This window comes from Pinus tabuliformis, chromosome 8, assembly GCF_031772625.1.
Source record: "Pinus tabuliformis cultivar Carrire ecotype Pingquan chromosome 8, CPIR1, whole genome shotgun sequence".
In the NCBI taxonomy this organism is placed as follows: Eukaryota; Viridiplantae; Streptophyta; class Pinopsida; order Pinales; family Pinaceae; genus Pinus; species Pinus tabuliformis.
The window spans coordinates 847,936,692-847,956,697 of NC_142294.1; the positions used below are offsets into that span (position 1 = coordinate 847,936,692).

General features: G+C 38.9%; 1 protein-coding gene across 3 annotated transcripts in view; it reads right to left on the reverse strand.

The window, feature by feature from the left end:
- LOC149238228 (uncharacterized) overlaps window positions 1-18,595 on the reverse strand; it is a 62,739-nt gene extending 44,144 nt beyond the window's left edge. Inside the window, exon 1 of one of the 3 annotated variants that reach the window (XM_089372959.1) lies at window positions 17,933-18,595. In XM_089372959.1, coding sequence (XP_089229085.1) covers window positions 17,933-18,001 — 69 coding nt within the window. In that variant the 5' untranslated portion in view covers window positions 18,002-18,595. The remainder of the gene's footprint in view (window positions 1-17,932) is intronic. The other 2 variants (XM_089372957.1, XM_089372958.1) reach the window with 2 other exon arrangements.
- Window positions 18,596-20,006: the final 1,411 nt, after the last annotated feature.

Sequence of the window (20,006 nt, forward strand, 5' to 3'; positions counted from 1 at the left end):
AAGCATGCACCATCAAAAACACCAAGAAACTGGGCAAATAAGCTAGGCCATTTTATTAAAATCTGGAATATATTGGAGTACAATAGCAAGGAATAAGTGCACCTGGGCTTGCATAAGCAAGTAGAATCAAACCCAAGTGAGATAGATGTCTCCAATGAGTAGAAACTCGACCTCAAATGGCCTCTACGCTAAACTAGGAAATTAGTTGTTGTTGTTGCTAGGGAATAGCTCAAATCTCCCACTAGAATGCCCGGAATGGTCTGAAATGGTTTTTGTAGCCTCCCCTTAATTTTCCCCACAAGACATAGAAAGGAATTGGTCCCAATCCTCCACATCGAAAAACCCACAAAATGGTGACAATTACCAGCAACTGTTGGCTGAAAAATTGAAGATTTTCGCCACGTCTGGTGCTCAAAAAATTCTGCAAAATTGGCACCGGTCTCCTCTCACCAAACCCACAAAAACCCATAAAGGACTTTGGCTAATTCCGACCTCCCAAAATTTCCCTATTTTGGCACTACACCCTCCTGAACAGAAACTATGTCCCCCAATGTTGGAATCTGCTAAAATCCTTCTTATTCCTCCTCAATCTGCTAATGAAGGGCTTTAGCAAATTCCTCCTGAAGTGGGAAAGATGATCTCTCGTAAGTACCAGCACCAAAGAGTTGGGCCCAGCTCCACAAAACATTGTCCAGTGTCCCATCTCCGCAAGCCCTGGAAAGAGAAATTTGTCCCTCTCAAAGGCAGCAATCTCCAGCCCTGAAATTCTCCACAAAGCTTAGTCTTCCCCTAGAGTAGCTTCTCTAAATTTCTCCTGGCAAACACCCCCACAGAAATAGTTGAAACAAGTGGCATGAGATCCTATATTGTGTGCTCCCTAGATGCACGAAATAGCTGAGGGGAATGGCTGAAAGATGCTCCCAAAATTCCACATGCCTCCCTTCAAATGTAGCAACAAATTTACCTCCCTAGGGTGGCACTCGAAGTCCACCGAAAGAAGGGTCAATTCTCCCCTTAGAGAACTTTGTGCTAAACAGCACTTGTGACCCAACTGAACAACAGTACAACTTGAGCAACAATGTGTAAATGTCAAATTATCAAAAGGTGCCAATTGCTGCCCTCAACCTTCTATTTATAATTGTTGCCTTACCTTTCCTTGTGGGTCCCTCCAAATATTTCAACCTCCCTTCACAAAATCTATTTTTCTCCCAAGAAGTGTGTATTCCTTGAGGGGTGGCCCCCACATTCCACCAACTTTAATATTTGACCCACTTTCCCTAAGTTGGTATCCAAAAATGTGTTAGCTCCAAAATGGAAAAAATGGTAGATCTCTTCTAGCAGAAAATTATTGAGAAGGGGCATTACAGTTCCACAGAAGAGAGCAGGGAAGCCTTCTAGTTCAGAGGGAGTAGCTTCAGCAGCGGAGAACTTGGTAGAGTTGGAGAAGATTCAGGTGGACAAGGTTCTTATAGAAACAGCTTCCTCACTAAGAGGGAGTGTTGAATATTGTAGCAAGAAATGGTTCCTTGATTTGTGCCTTAATCAAAGGAACCACAACAAGTTTCTCCTTGAGCATGCACGAGTTCCTAAAATTTAGGGAGTGTTCATGAAGCAATTAACTGATGTGTCAAAGTGGAAGGCCAAGTTATCAGTCTTCTAGTGCAAGTTAATAACTTGTGCTTGAGTCTCAAGAGATAGGGTGAGTTGCATGAGTAGTTAACTCATGCTAACTCAAACAATCACAAAAGCAAACTCCTTAATTAGAAACTCACCAAATTTGGCGATTTGAATTGCTTTAAAAGGAGGATCGAAGGCACATTCTTACTCATTGTTTTGTGAGCATGGGCTGGTGAGACAACGCAATAGGATTATGCACAAGGTTGTGTGTGAGCTTGTGAGGAAGAGTGCACAAGAGAATTTTTTGCACAGAATTATTGTGAGGAAGAGTTCCCTTGGGTAGTGCGCATAGAAATAGGAGGAAACCTTTACTTAATAAGAGCACCTATTGCACAAGGATTTAGGGAGCAGATCAGGCTACAGCAAGCGTGTTTTTCAAGCCTAGGCAAGGCAGGGAGAAGGGTGTATTCTCTATTGAAAACAGAGTTGTATTGTAAGACATCATTCTTCAGTTTCTGTCAATAATATTCTCAACAAGCAGAGGGTTTTCCCAGTTGGGTTCCCTAGAAATTCTGTCTTGAATTGTGTGAATTGTGTTTATTTCTGTACCTATTCCGCGGCAAAGCTTAGTAGAAAAATTGTGTTTATATGAGAAGAAAGTGTTTATATGAGAAGAAATTATATTTCAGATTGCTCATATTAGCAGATCAGAATTTCATGGATTTTCTACATGATTCACAACTTATCCTCAAAGTTAAATGGATCTGGTTGGATAAAACGAAATTTTGTTGGTGTTGATGTTGAAGGAACATAATTAAAACATGTTTATTCAATTGAGATAGAAGGATATGGCATGGGCTTATTACTTGATGGAATTACAAAATATTGTTGAGATATGAAAGCCATAAAATCGCTGAGTATTTTTGTTTTGTATTTGATTACGAGTTGGATCTCCACCGAACCATCTTCAAAGTATGCTAACCTCTTGACATGGTATCAATGATTCAAGGTAATCCTGTGTTAAAGTTTAGAGTGTAACATTTCAAGTGTGTTGAATCACCCATCATCAGAAAGCTGAAAAACAAAGCAGGCAATTGTATTTGTTTTCTTTTATTTTTTAATTAATACCAATGTGATCTTATATAAGTAAAAAGGTAGGCTAATATTATGCTAGTATTAAAAATTATTGTGATAAAACATGATGGCTAGTATGCCTTTTTTTCCCAGCACTCTGATGATGGGTGATGCAGCTCACTCAAAACATCAGGCTCTAAAGTTTAATACAGGATTACCCCAAAACGTTGGTACCATGTCAATTAAAAAATGCAGAAATCTTCGTCCATCAAGGTAACTTCTTATTTGGGCTTCTGTGATTGTCTCTTTTGCTTTCTTCTATGTCTGAATTATGTCATTGATCCCTTTTCTTTGGTTATTCTGACTTTGTCTGGCTGCTCTCCTTCTACCTGATATTGGGCTTTTAGTTTAAACTATAAACCAGTTGTACTAGGAACTTTTCTCAAAAGGCTTAAAAACTCTAGTTGGGACCCTTTCCCAAGGAGATTGAATTGCTTCATACCGACTTCTAAAATTCTAAGCTCTAACAATAAATGGATCTAAAATATTCATATGCATGTAATTAAAAACTCATAGCTCCATTATTATCACAAGTGTTTTTAGACTGTGGCTTAATGAAGTTTATGTCGTGTTTCAGAAGTGAGTTTCTTTATACATTGTAATTTTCTTTATCCTAGTCTACAAAACTAGAATAAGTGAAATGCTTAAAATGACCAGGAACAGATTACATGAAGTTGGAACTTTGCATGAGGGATACAATAAACCAGGATTTACACTTAGCTTCTATTACTGATTGGAATCCCAACAGTCAGAGGTTGGAAAGTTTACCACCATAACCATTTAACTTTTTTCCCTTCGAGGCATTGCACTTGTTTATGTTATACAATGTATCCTTGCAACCTTCTTACTGTTGCGGAACTCTAGTTTCTGCAAGCTTGTTTTGCAGGTCCTGTGCCCTTGTGACATTGAATTGTGTGTTTGCAACAGGAAATCAGAACCTCCATAACTTAGGTTGCGGGGTTTCTCTTTCCACACCAATTGTTGTGATGAGCAGACCAATCATGCAACCTTGAGTTGTGGTATAAAACAGCTCTAAAATTCTACATCAACATTCTTCATATATTATAAGAAATGGTGTCTCGCCTTGTACATTAGGGAGATGTGTTCTCTTAGGCAGCGTTTACTTCAAGGTGGGCCTGCCACAAATAAACAAATTAATTCATTCCTCCAGTTGTAGGAATTGGGGGAAGAAGCATCTCACTGACCCTTAATTGGACACCACAAGGACCGTTTGCATTTGTTCTCTAGCCTGCACCAACCAAGATCCAACTCGTATCAGGACATGAGATTCTAGGATGATCAGAGCAACTTAAGAGGGCCATTCATCTGCTTAATATTGCATTACCATTTTCTTCTCTTCTACAAGGAGTTCATTGGCCCTGGATGCTAGGAGTATGAGGAGTGGCATACCCTCTAACTTTGTCCCAGGGGAAGAGCAAGTGGATGCCATCCATGATTACTCCCTAGGGCCCAATCAGCTCAAACTACTCCCTTGAGGACATTATCTAGCAGGAACTAGCTATAGGCATCTACATTATTGATTCAGATGATGAGTAGTGGTAACTCCCTCCTTCAGTGGTTGCCGTTGCACTTCTATCTATATTGTGTTTCTTCATTGGCTCCCCTCCATTTTCTAAGGTTTCCCCTTTCAGATAACACTTCTTATATGGCCAGGTTAGGTTGTTTTGTTTCCCATCATTTTTATACTCATTTTCCATTCTTGGTTTAGGCACTTCTTGTACCCCATGGTTGATCTCTATTGGACATTAATATGAATTTCAATTTTCAATTTACGGCCTAAAAACATACTAGAAAAATATCTCCTCTAGAAAACAAACTTAGGCAAGACCAATTGTCATTCAATATCAATTTTATATTAAACTTTGGCCAAGAATTCGTTCATAATATAGACCCAACTCATGCAACATCCTTGTTAGTAACTCAAGAAATGAGCCAATGCCTATACAAGTCAGACCTAACTAATTAAGTCAATACCCATCCAAATAGGGCCCACCCTCTCTTTAGGACATGCGGAAGTTGGCTAATGGGCTTTTACCAACCACAACCTGCCCATACACAACCTTGTTAAAAATTTTGCTGCACAAGGACATATTCCTACCTTTAAAACCAACATTCAAAGCAATCAAACATTTCAAGGACTTTGGTACTCCAAAACTTCTCGAAATGAGTGGGAACTCCATTGAAGACTAGGGAACTTTGTACTCGTACAAAAGTTTGGAACTTTTCGGGATTTTGGGGGGAACTCCTAGCCGCCCCCATTCTAAACACTTTACCATTATGTTAAAAGGGGAGAAAAATAATGATTTCTTCTCAATATCAATAATGATTTGGCACATACTGGCACATCTAGGTTTGACTTATTTGGGTTCAAGTGTTGTTTTTCTTCAGATATGTTTGCTACAATAGATTCTATGCAGTGTCACCAAAGGCTTGGAAAGACTACAAAGAATTATGAAATCGACATTATAATAGCAATGCCAAGTGGATAAAATGGGCGTATTTTCCTCCTATGTACAAAAGGTCGAAGTGATGCTAATGAAGGAATTGTTTCTAAAGAAAATTTTGGACTCAAAAAATATTGAGATCTGACAAGCTACAAAATCATACTAAAAAGGATGTTATCTCACCTCAAGTTTTGAATCTTGTAAAGGAACTAGAATTTCTTGCTACTGTAAAGAGATTGCAACATTCTTCCACTAGAAACATTGTAAGTAAAAATGATCATATAAATAGTATGAGAATAAAGAAGATCACGCCAAGACTCATGGATCAAAATCTAAGTAATCTGACACGGGGATTCAGGATTCGTCAGATACAGGGATTTGAGTGCCGCATTCGGACACCTTGACCCCCCCAAGCAGGACACGTTAGGATACATTATATATTATTTTATTAAAATATATATATATATATATATTAAAAATTAGATATTTCTTACACAAATTCTCATTAATGATACAAATTCATTGATTTCAAACATAAATCTTCATCTAGATGTAAGTTTTACTATTTACAAAGTAAGTTAGTAACATTATAGCATGCATAGTACATACAAAATTCAAATACATGTTGATGTCACATAAATGATAAATCAATGAATCATAAATTCTAAATTCATAAATGATAAATCATAATACATATTCGATTCATCAATGATCCAATAAGAGAAAGACAAGATAGTAAGATAAAGAAATTGACCGCTATAGTTTTCTCATTAAGTCATCAAAATCAAAATGTGTTACATAGGTAGTGCAATGCCAATGGCAAATAGGAATAGAAAATACAAAATAACTACAGGTATACAAAGCTTAAGGCAGTAGGTAGCCCATGATTCATGAGTCATCAATACTCATAGTCATCATTAGAATCAGCATCGTTGTCCTCATCATCATGGTCACCACTGCTCTCCTCTGCATCCTCCTCCTCCCCTGTATCCATAGTCGTCTCTGCATCTGTTGGAGTGGAGGATGACCCCTCTATAATATCACCATCTTCAAAACTAACAGGCTCTAGCACTGGATCATTGAGATCCATGTTGGCCAATGCCAACTCAACACTATTGTCCAGACCCATATCATCAGGAAAGACATCCCACATCTTTGTCTTTCCCTTTAACCATTCTTCCCTCTGCCTGTAAATAAGACGAAGGTTGGTGTGCACATACACCATTGTCTCTACCCTGGACTGCTCAAGCTTGCTCTTCTTAACACTATACAAATTCCCATATGTGCTCCAATTCCTCTCGCAACAAGAGGATGAAATCACCTGAGAGAGGAGCCTCATGGCTAACTGTTGTAGAGGAGGGTTTGTTGCCCCATGATTTTCCCACCAAGAATAGGGCTTCTTAGCCCCCTATCTCTAATCACATCATGTCCAGCAAATCGACCACTGCCAATGTACAAAGGCATCCTCCGCCTCATCAAGCAATGCTCTATCCTGAAAAACCCGCCTAAATGCATCTTTCCTCCCCTATGAGATTTCACCATCCATGTGAGGAGGGAATCTGTGGGAAGGTCCACCATTCATCCACTCATGGTTGTAATATTTTGGGTTCAATGAGTGAGCCAAACAATGTAAAGGTGTGCAATTCTTCTCCCATCTGCTGACAAGAATATCCTATATAGTACCATAGAAGGCCTCTAGTGATGTCTCATACTCGAGGCACTCACTCTGTAGAATAATGCTCCTCACAGACTCAATCATGGAATCCCATCCCTCATAAACCTCTCCCAGGATGGGTTTGTCTATATCTGCAAATCAAAGCAAAGAAATGATAGGGTCCATGATCTGAATAATCAGATCTACCCTCTCGCACCAAGCATCATCTAGCACTGTGTCCTTCACTCTTTTAGATGCTAGTTGATCTGTCTTTCTCCAAAAAGACCAAAACTCTGAAATAACCATGGCCCCAAGAGCAGTCTTGACCTCCCTCAACCTCTTCAACATGATGAATGAAGAGGCAAACCGTGTATCCACAATCTTCAACAATGATAGATTGTTGTACTCCTTGTAAATAGTGAGGGCATTTGTATGATTTTGTACAAAGTTACGGATATGTCGTGCATCCTCAATAATGTTACCAATCCAAAGCACATCAAAAGCAATGGATTTCAATGCTAAGTTCAATGAATGGACAATGCAAGGTGTCCAAAACGCTTGTGGATATTTAGCTTCCACAATCATGCCAGCAGCGTTGCAAACAGGTGCATTATTTGTAATGATTTGCACACAAGAATCAACACCTACATCTTCAATAACTTTAATAAACTACTCACCCATATATTGTGCATCCTTGTATTCTCCAAGTGTATCCATTGCTTTCAAGAAAACTGGACCATTCAAAGAAGACACCATGAAGTTGATGAGTGGGTGCCGTGTTGGATCTATCCATCCATCAGAAAGAATGCTAACCCTAGATGTTGGCCATGATGCTTTAATAGGCTCAAGCATTTTTTGCACCTCTTTTTTTGTCTTCGTCAACAATGTGGTTCTAAGTTTCTCTGAACCAGGAGGCACATACCATGATGGAGACCCATGAGTTAGAGCTCGGCACATCTCAATAAATAGAGGTGAGCATGCAACATTAAAGGATATGAAGTTTTGATAGAAAAAAAGGCAATGGTGAGATCAAGCTCTTCCCGTTTCTCTTTTTGAAAAATCTTGTCCATTGGACCAAGTGAAATTGTCTTTCTTTTTGCTGCTTGTCCCCCAATAGAACTCTCAAATGGAAATTTGTTGGTGCCTTTCCTCAAAAATGGAAGGGGGTCATCATTCTTGGTTTTTTTTTTATTTTGCAGCCACATTTGCCATACCAACAGTGAACTCTTTTTCCATTTCTTTCCTCTTTTGTAAAGGAACTTGTGTACAAGCTCCAACTCCACAACTTGGTAAAGCCAACAAATGGCCTTTCACACGAAAATATGTGCTTGTGAAAGTATTGTGGCAAAAGTTGCATCTCCAATTCACATTGCCTCCTCCCTTCCCCTTGCTGCTTGGCCCATCCTCTCTTGTGACATATTTCCACAAGGGATATTTCTCAATGTTACCTTTAGGAGGAAGTCTTCCCTCAACATTACTTGCAGCAGACTCTGATGATATTGGGGGAGGAGGGGCATCTCCAATGGGGACATTCTTCCCCTTCCTTTGCCCCCTACCTGCTGCCCTTGATTGAGCCATGAATATTGTAAAAAAAATAAACAAAACATGCACAAATTTGTAAAAGAAATGCATATACAAATTGCTATAATACAAATGCAAAAAAATAGAGAGGAAATGCACTTACCTGTTGCTTGAATCTCCTTGAAAATGCTCCAAACCCTTGGCTCCTTGCTCCAAACTCCTAACAGCAAACCCACAGCTCACCTCTTGCAAAAGGAATGACACAAAATGATACAAAACAGAAGCATTTTCGCCCTTTTATGGCCGCGCGGGTCCCGATTTGCCGGATTCGTGTCCAGATTTCGTGACACGTTGTGTCCGAACGGGACACGATCCAGATTCGATCGTGTCCCATTCAGACACGACGTGTCACGAAATCCAGACACGAATTAGGGCGAATCGAATCCGATTCGCCAGATTCAGACACGTGGCCCTCAAACAACGAATCCGGTTTCAAAGATGAAAATAAGACATCCTATTTAGTCCAAGAGATAAGAAAAACATCAATAACAACATCTGGTCATGGCATATTTGACCTTATTAAGGTTGATGCTTCTGAGAAAAGGATTCTCACAACATTCAAGGTTGCAATGATTAGAACACATGAAACAGCAACAATAATAGACCTAATAGATCTCATCTTAGAGGAAATCACCAATCACTAAAGAATGGGAGTATATGGAAATAAATACCAAAGAAATCATATGGTACTGGAAATGGAAAACACCATCATGCTTAGAATAAGAATTGGGAGATTGAATTCTAAAAAGGTTGATACAATAAAACAAAACAACTTGAGAAATAGTAAAAGTTGATATTGATGCAGTAAGCTAGTTCTATTTCACTTACTTATATATAGATAGATATATATAATTTCCAGAAAAAATATATATAGATATCTACGGTTAATAAATTTACGCCAAATGATGAAGTGGCTCTTGGAGGACTCTCCCTGAATATGACCGGGAGAGCTCTGGTTCTAGGGTTTAACTAAGCGAGTGACAGAGGGCAACAGGCACCCATGGAGACACAGGGAGGAGGGAGCTCCACTCCCTCCTACAGTAATATGGTAGCAAACAGAGGAAGAGGAGGGAAAAAGAACAAACCTCCACAACCCTTGGAGGTCAAGACAAAAAACACCGAAACTCAGAAGGCGGAAGGCAGAAAAACCCATGCAGATCAAGGGGCCCACGAAGAAGACTATCAGGAGGAGAAAGAGGAAGACAAAGGTCAGGGATCAGAGAACATAGCCAAGATGGGGCCCTGTAAACCAAAGACCATAACTAAACCTCGGGTTATTCTGAATGATCCAGCTCTGCAAGCGCACAGGGATCACATGGCAAACTATGCCATCATATGCAAATTTATGGGAATCTGGCCATCAGAGAAAGCATTGTACACCTGGATAAAATACAACTGGAAACCAAAGGGGGAGTTAAATATACATCTTGGATCCAAAGGTTTTTTTACTGTGGTGTTTACGAACATGGAAGACAGAGACAGGATTTTTGAAGGAGGGCCATACTTCTTTGCAGCTGTTGGTCTCTATATGCGGCCATGGACGATGAACTTCGTGCCAAAATGAGAAACCTTCACTTCGGTACCGGTATGGATTAGACTATACTCCTTACCTTTAGATCACTGGATGCCAGAGTCTTTAAAAGCTATAGGCAATAAATTAGGTCATTTCTTAAAAACTTCAGAGGCAACTCTACAGGGAAAATATACATCCTATGCCTGTATATGTGTGGAGATGGACCTATCAGGAGCCCTTCCAGATGAGGTCATTCTAGAAGTCTATGACGAGGAATGGGTTCAAACAGTGGACTATGAACATATCCCATTCAGATGTCACAAATGTCATGAGCATGCGCACCTATCCAAAGACTGTCCTCTTAATAGAAGGGAGGAAAACCTAAATACCAACAAAGGGAAAGACTAGACAGGTTTCACCAAAGTAGGAGGAAAAGGAAAAGGAGGGGGAAGGAAGACACAAAAGAACCCTATTGTGAATGATAAAACAAAAAGTTACAACAGTTTTGAGATCTTAAGAGAAAAAGAGGCAGATGGAGGGGATCAAGAGAGTACAGAGAATCAGACAGCAAGGGGGAAAGGAAAAGAGACCAGCATGGAGTTCACTCAGGAACAGAATGAACACACAACAGACCCTTTGAGTACCATGGAAATAGAAAAAGACCAGGAAATGACTCAAAGTGAATGTGGGACAGAGGATCTAGACTTACAGGAGATCCTGGAAAGGGAGAACCTAGAGCTGGAAAAGTTTCTAGAACGGGGAGGAAACCTGGGAATAAACTTCATCCCTCAGGAGGATGTGGACAAGGTCCAACAGATATTCCTTAACAAGTCACATCAAACAACTGCAGGAGTCAAAAGAGGACATGCCAACCAGGAAAACAAAGGGACTTCCTCAATAGGATTAATAACAGGAAAACTAACAAAGAATCCATGCAAGAGGAGGGGAAGAAAAAGATAGAAAGAACTACTACTGGAGTGTGGCAAACTCATGATTGACTCAGGAAGGATGAAATACCTTTCCAGTTACTCCTTTAAAACCCCACCTCAATGAAAATCACAACCTGGAACATTAGAGGACTAGGGAGCAGAAGAAAACAGAGGAATCTAGGTAAAAGGATCAAAGAGGAAAAACCTGACATAGTATTCATACAGGAAACAAAATGCTCAATGGAGAGGATCCGCAAAAAACATAGCAAATGGTTAAATAGATATGAATACCTTGAAGTTAAGGTAAATAAATCGGCTGGTGGCATTCTCACTCTATGGGATCCACAAAAATTTGGTGTGATTGATGCGGAGGCATCCAAACATCACCTTTCACCGATTTTACAACCGGTGGGTGACAGACAATGTTACATGATCACCAATGTCTATGGTTCCTAACCAATGGAGGACAAACTTCGACCCCTCACAACACTGGAGGATATGAAGAAGAGATACCCAGCTCTACCCTCGATTCTTAGAGGTGATTTTAACATAACAAAATCACTCATGGAGAAGAAAGGAGGAACTAGAACACTTGGTAGAGACTCAGTTGCCTTCCAGAACTTCATCACCAATATGAAATTGGTGGATATGGAAACAAGCAATGGAATCTTCACTTGGAATAACAAAAGAGGGGGACCTACCCAAGTAGCCTCAAAATTGGACAGATTTATTGTTTCATAGGAACTTCTTCTCAGGGGAAGCAACATTATTGCACTCATACTACCTTTTGGGGGTTCAGATCACTGGCCTATCCAATTGGAAGCTTCCCTTTTTGGCAAACCAAGGAACACCCCCTTCAGGTTTGAGAACGCTTGGCTCACACATTCAGATTTCCTCACAAACATTGAAAAATGGTGGAAGGAAGAGCTTCACCTTCAAGGTACAAAGATGTTCCTTCTACACTGCAGGCTCAAACACATTAAAGGCAGACTCAAAGAGTGGAATAAAAAGGAATTTGGTAACATCTTCAAAGCTAAAGGAGATGTGGAAAAGAAACTAAAGGAAATAAACCAGATTCTTATCACTGAAGGCTATACAGATGAAAGGAAAGAGATGGCAGAGTCACTCCAGCAAGAGTGGGACAACAGATGTCTTCAAGAGGAAATATTCTGGAGACAGAAATCCAAAGTACAATGGATTAAAGAAGGGGAGAGAAACACCAAATTCTTTCACAGATCCACCATAGCTCACAGAAACAACAATAGAATTGTGAAACTTACAGACCATCATGGAATAGAGAGAAACACTCATGAAGAGATGGAGAAGGTTCTACTCCAGCATTTTCAGAAAATTGTTGAGGAAACCTCGGAAGACAAATACCAGTTTACGAAAAGATTTACTCAGTACATCCCTAAATTGGTTACCAGAGAAGATAATTTCAATCTCAACAGACCAGTAACAGAGGAAGAAATAGAGGAAGCCGTGAAAGAGATGCAAAATGGGAAAGCACCAGGCCCGGATGGCTTTAATGTGGAATTTTTCAAAGCTTGTTGGAGGATAGTGAAACAAGATATCCTAGAGGTAGTGGAAGACTCTCGAAGATTTAAGACAGTCTTAAAGGCGCTCAATGAATCTTTCATAGCCTTAATCCCCAAACAGGAAAAGGCCACCTCTCTAGACAGATTTAGACCTATAGCATTATGCAATGTGATATACAAAATTATATCCAAAGTCATTGCCAACCGTCTCAAACCTCTCCTCCCAACCCTAGTGTTAGAGGAGCAAACGGGCTATGTGGAAGGAAGACAAATTCTAGATAATATAATTCAAGCACATGAAATGGTTCATTCACTCATTACCAACAAACAGGCAAGAATGATAATGCAGCTAGACATAGCAAAGGCCTATGACAAACTTAGTTGGTCGTACATAAGAGCAATATTAAAAGCTTATGGCTTTGGTTACAATTGGATTAGATGGGTTATGGCGCTAGTTACCACCGCCAGCTGTTCAATTCTTCTCAATGGCTCTCCTTCCAGAACCTTCAAGCCTTCTAGAGGTCTCAGGCAAGGAGATCCTCTTTCTCCTTTCCTTTTCATTCTAATGATGGAAGGGTTAGGGAGAGCTATCAGAGCTGCTAAGGAGGAAGGGAGAATTCAGGGTCTGAGACTCACTCAAGGTGGGGACACGGTGACACATTAGCAATTTGCGGATGATACTATGCTTCAAGGCATACCCACTGTCAAGGAAGCCAAAGCATTCAAACAGATTCTAAGTGACTTTGCTAAGGCAGCAGGCACAGAGGTAAGTCTTACTAAATCAAAGATTTTCTTTTTCAATACGAATATTTCAATACAAAGAAATCTTTCCAGAATTTTGGGCTTTCAAAGGGAGTCACTGCCTGTGAAGTACCTAGGAGTTCCTCTCACTGACAAACCGCTTCACAAGGATATCTGGGAGCCTGTTCTTAATAAGCTAAAAGATAAGATTAGCAAATGGACAAATAGAGCACTAAATCTAGCAGGGAGATTGATTCTCACTAAGGCTATCCTCCAAAGTATCCCTATCTATATGTTATCTGCCATTCCAGCACCAACCGGTGTAATTACTAATATAAGAAACATTCAGAGAGACTTTCTCTGGGGGAAGGGTGAAGAAAAGAAGAAATGGGCCCTTGTGGCATGGGACAGAGTATGCAAACCTAAGTCCCATGGTGGCTTGGGTCTTCATGACCCAGGAATTCTTAACAGAGTTCTTGGTGCCAAAATCTAGTGGAGATGGCTAAAAGAAATACAAGCCCCCTGGGCAAAACTTTGGAAGCAAAAATATGCTAGCGAATGGCAGGAGAAGAATCTAATCAGAATGACAGGACAAGTAAAAGGTTCTGCAATTTGGAATAGGGCATGGGAGAACAGGGCCCTAGTCCAAAATCACAGTTTCTGGGAGATCAGAAATGGAAACCTGGCTTGGTTCTGGGAGGATAATTGGCAGCAGGAGGACAATCTCCAAAGTGAAGAATTAGCAGACATTCACACCGATACCATCAACAAAGGATTAAGGTGGGTAAGTGACTACTGGGACCAATCAAGGAACAATGGGAAATGGAGAACATGGAAACTTCCAGATTACAGTGGAATGGACATGCTGCATACTCAAGCTATAGCCCTTCAAGGTCTTTTAGACAAGAGACAAATCTTAAACTCAAACTTGAACGATCAACTAAGATGGGGAAAGAACAAGGCAGGTCTATTCAACCTTAAGGAAGCCAAAAGGATAGATGCAAGGTTTAACCTTCCAAAAAACCGATAAGACGTGGAAAGAAATCTGGGAAAATCCTCATTGGATGAAAGTCAAACTGTTCAAGTGGCTGGTTCAACAGGGCAAGATTCTGACATGGGATAACCTAAGAAAAAGAGGCTTTGTTGGCCCCTCAAGATGTCACTTATGTAGACAATAGGAAGAAACTACAAATCATCTCCTGAATAGATGCACTTTCACCACAATACTTTGGAATTGGGTTGGAGAAGTCTTCGAGCAGACAGACAGAAATGTTAATGACATCACCACTACGTTGAAGAATTGGTGGAAAAAAATTTCGAATAATGAGATCACTAACTCCACTTGGATGCTGACCCCAGGATTCATAATCTGGAATGTCTGGAAGGAGCGCAACAATAGGATTTTCAAGGAGAAAGCGAGTCCGGTGAGCAGCATCCTTAAGCTAATCCTTAAACAACTCAAAGAAACTATTCATATCCTAGGAGGTGCAGCTACAGGCAAACCCATCGGACAAAGAGAGGCCAGAATATTGGAGAAGTTAGAGTTCTATGCAGATTAACAAGAATACCTTAGCCGAAAAGTCTTCTTGGCACCCCCTTCTCATGGCTTTTTAAAATTTAACATAGACAAGGCTTCAAAAGGGAATCCGGGAGAAGCTGGTTATGGAAGGGTCTTGAGGGCTCAGGAAGGAAACATACAAGTCATCTTCCACAGTTATCTAGGAAAAGCAACCAACAATATGGCTGAGCTCATGGTGATGGCATTATGCCTGGATTCTGGAAATACTGCTCAAGTACAACATTCACAATGTCATCATTGAGGCCAACTCGGAATTAGTCATTAACTCAGTGAAGAGGATAAATGCTGACGCTGCTCTTGAGAAAATCTCATAACACTGGCGGCTTCTGCAAGTCTACCAAGGAATCCAAGCGCACCTAAGAATGTTGAGAACTCTTAGGTTGTTGCATGTTCGTAGGGAAGCCAACAAAGTTGCGGATTGGCTTGCCAATGAGGGGGTACGAAACAAGCATATCGACTTGTGCTGCTGGTGGGAGGAGATAACGGATGATAGGTTGAAGGAGGGATGCTCATCCAGGGCCCTCAACGACCGACAGCAGTATCAGGAAAAATCAAGAGACAGAATTTTCTGAAACAGAGCCACAGAGACGGGGTCTAGTTGATCTGGATTCATTATGAAGTGTTATGACATAAGTGAGATCCTTTTTAGGATGCAGGTCTATGTTGGCCTCCTTAACTCAGGTAACAGCAAACTAGAAGTCTCAGGGGGACGGCTGGAAGGAGGGATCTTCATCTTCCTTTGGCCCATGCGCCGGAGTCCAGATTTTCTCGGTAAACGCAAAACCCCCGCTTTTATTCCTGTGATAGCTTTACTGCCCTCAGGGTGGTTTTTGGTTTATTGCAAGCTCATCAAGCCGGAAGCGATTTTTCACAATCAGGAGCGATTCCACTCACCATGCAACACGTGGCTAAGGGTGGGGAGGAATTACCGCCCTCATCGCGCGGTAACTATCAATGCTTTTAGTCCGAGCGATATGATCCTTAACCGTTGGATCAAGCGAGGACAATCCACAGCCAAGATTAAGCGGGCATGTTGGTGGGTCCGAAATTCGAGTTGTTCGCACAACCTCTCTGGAATCACGTGCAAATGGTGGATTTCAGGTGGTTAAAGTGAACGAAGGTTATGTCAAAAATGGACCCGATAGGATTATAGATTATGGTCTATTGGGTTCATCGGGTCCGATTTGTTTGTTAAAAGGTGTGCTTGTTGGCCACCCAATTTGTTTTTCATCCGCTGGATCTTTAGCTTAGGATCCAACGGTCAGTTTTGGACTGCTTGTTTGATTTGGTGGGCCCGTGTCCCTGGGTTCACTTTGTCGTCTTGAGACCATGGATTGGGGTAGACCTGTCATATTGGTGGGCCTTACCGTCGCGGTCGCTTTTGTACACTATTTCTCCTTTTTTAATTGAATAGAAGGATCCGCTCTTGCCTTAGCAAAAAAAGATATATAGATATCTACAATGGTATCTTCCACTAGTCGAGCTCAAGTGGTTGAGTGCTTTGGGCTTCATGTAGGAGGTATCTCGAGTGCTTTGGGCATCATGTAGGAGGTATCAAGGTAATCCTCCGGGCTGGCTGCCCCCATTGCATGCCTCACTTGATGTTCCTACTATAGCAGGGGTTGTAATTTGCATAGATTAGTTTACAATAGGTACCATACTTGATACCATTCACGAAATGTGGGGAAGTGTTGAAGGGCTTTCTCACTAAGTTCTCCTTTGAAAAAAGTAATTTACAGAAAACATATATATAGATATATAGATATCTTCAATGGTATGGTCCACTAGGCGAACTCAAGTGGTTGAGTGCTTTGGGCTTCATGTAGGAGGTATCAAGGTAATCCCCCCGGCTGGCTGCCATTATTGCATGCCTCACTTGATGTTCCTACTATATCAGGGGCCGTAATTTGCATAGATTAATTTATAACAGATACCATACTTGATACCATTCACGAAATGTGGGGAACTGTTGAGGATCTTTCTCACTAAGCTCTCCTTTATAAAAAAATATATCCCCAAGGGTTGGCTCAATCATTTGGACCAACAAATAAATGGGTTTCATCAATGGCGTGGTCACAAGTCCAAATTCGATAGAGTTCCTTAGGGTTATCAATTGCTCTTGTGGTTGGCGATTGACACTATCCTCCATCCAGATATCCCAAGGGAATCCTATGAAATTTTCCTTTAAAACAAAAATTATAAATAATTCCAATGGGTTATCTAAATTAGTTTAAACCAACCAGTTTCAAGCAAAAGATTGTCGAAAGGTCATGGCTTCAATTTTGGTAAAATCCCTCTAGGTTAAGAGTGCTCTGGCAGAATTTTCAATTTACCCTAGGTACCATCCACAAAATGTCAGAAGCACCTAGAGGGTTTCCTTGAGGATATTTACTACGAAAATACACACATATATTGTCATCTCTGAGAATTTTGGGCTCTAGCCATTCCAGACAACCCTTCCTCTACCCCACGTTCCCCCATTCCAGACAACCCTTCCTCTGCCCCACGTTCCTCCATTCCAGAAAATCGTGCAAAATAAGTTAACGCTATGGAGTAATTTAGAGACTGTCCCATGTCAGTCGGAGTGACTAAACAACGATGATTAAAAAACAAAAAACAAATAAAAAAATAAAAAATCTTAAACGGCCATTGCAGACCTTGCAATGATAATCTGAGCGCCTAATGAGCCTTCGAGATAAAAAAAATGTTAACACTAGATCAGAGTTGTAGCTTTTTTTCTCTGGATTACTCTAAGTCAAGTTAAACCTCAGCAACATCGATAGCTACCGAGAAGGGTTTTAATAAAATATAGGATAAATTCATTTCATGCATATTATTAAATTACTCTGAAATTCTGTCAAAGCTTCAATCGCTTATAAGCCCTGGTAGGCGAAACCAGGGTCCTGTTAATACCCTGGCCAAGGTTCAAGTCTCCACGAGACATTTTGCTCCTCTAAGATTGGACGTGCTTGTGTTTGCAGTTGAGACCAGGTAAACATCACTTAAGTGGAAGAGATAGTACCCAATTGGAGATTCTTCACCCAAAGATCCTATTGCAAGTGTGCCAACAAAAATAATAAAACTAAACACTAAGTATACACACTGACTATATATTGTAGAATGGAGTGTACATTATACTCTGCATTGGTGTAACATTTTTATCAGAAAAGAAGAAACTTACTTGCAGAAATTCAACATCGAGCTCTCGAAAATTACTGCCAGTGGATGATCCTGTTGAGCAAGAACCCATTGCTGCTGCTTCTTCCTCCTCCTCGATTAAAGGAGAGTAGCCAGTGCCTTTGAATTTTATAATTATTTTCCGAAGCTAAATTGAGTAACTGGACCGAGAAGTCCTCTGTCTAAGATGAGTTTAACAGATTCCATGGGTTGAAAATACAAGGAAAAATGTGAAATGTGTTAGACGGTGACCGGCATATTCTCTCTTACGGTTGACATGCGTATCAGGCTCACCGAAGTTCATTGACTGCTACTTCTGGCTGACAAAATCTCATAAAAAAGGGGTCACGCTTTCGTTCCCCTCTTGGCACTTTCTTCCATATGATTGGGTCTGTGCACCTATATTATTCCAAATATATGAGCTGATGGTTATTCCTTGTCTTGTGTCTTGTCCTTCTGGGTAGGGATTGATTCCTTTCTTTGTTTCATTGAAAAGGTGGACCATGACAAAATACTATGCATAAATGTGTTAATTGTTCGTGTTCAGAGAGTACATACAGTTTCCATTGCCATACCATCATAAAGTTATCCTTTGACATGTACCTGCATGTTTTGAGATCATAAATTCTAGATAAGTTGATTGGTCTTGTGGGATCCTCTACCACACACAATGTATCTGGCCTAGCCTTCCAGAGATGTGATACCATTGCCACAGAAAGGTTGAGGACAGGAGTAGGTTGGAAAACCAGGACAAAGTTTGCTAACTGACAAGAAACTTCAATTTGTAGAAAATGTGCCCAGGGTTTGTATGTGTTACAAATGTGTTTGTCTAATATGGAGAAAAAAATACACATATTTCCAAAATATTTAATAGTTTGGGTAAAGACAATGAAAGTCCAATCAATATTCATATGCTTTTCATAAATAAAATTATTTATAATTTTTATGTTATTTAATAAATATAATTATTTATTAATAAAAAAATGGTTATTTATTTTTAACTTGTATTTTTTAAAATAAAATTATTTTAAAAAATTATATTAATTAATAAATATAATTATTTATTAATTAAAAATTATTATATTTTTTAATAATTAATTATTTATTTGTTATTTTATATTTAAAATTATTTTTTTATTTAAATTTAATTTTTAATTATAAATTTACTTTATTTTGTTTTATAATTTATAAAAATATATATTTTATTTTTCATGAAAAAATATAATTTTTTAATTAATTTAATTAAAACTTTTATAATGATTTCATTACGTTGTTCCTTTGACTTAATAAACGAAATTTAATTAATTAATTAATAGAGAAATTAGTTTCATATATATATAATGTTTTACTAAATTAATATGGTTAAAAATTTTATAATGGTTTTGATAGCTCAATAAAAAATGATTTTTTAAATGAATTAATGAATTAAAACTTTTATAATGATTTTTATATTTTAATTGTTTTATTTTTTTAATTAGTAGAAAGGAATTAGGTTTTTTTAGATTTGTGTATTTGATTATGTAATTATTTCATTTTTTGATTTGGCACAAAGGAACTAGTTTTTTTAGATTGAGTATTTGATTATGTAACTTTTTTGTTCACTGTGAGGGTTTTTCATTGATAATTATAAATTTAGATTAAAATGAAATGGGTATAATATTGAATTTGTATGGTATGCTTCAAAATGAAAGACTTTGAATAATGTTTTAAGTTTAAATTTATCCAATATTTTCTGATATATAATCTAAATTATTTATGTTTTGTAATTTTTGAGACATAAATTTTAAATTAATGTTCTTTAAAATCTATTTAAATTGTAATTAATGGTTAAGATTATATATTTTAAATATTCTATAAATTTATATGAGTTTGAATCAATTTATATATAAAAAAAAAAAAAATTTAAGTAAGAAAATTATCATTTTACCAGCAATCATTTGAATAATAATAACTATTAAAATAAATAAAGAACGAAGATTGTTTTGTTTAGACTTGTTCTTTTTTTTAAAATGCATTAACTTATATATAAACATATTTAGATAGTTTATCTCTATGTAAACTCTACATCCAAAATTAGT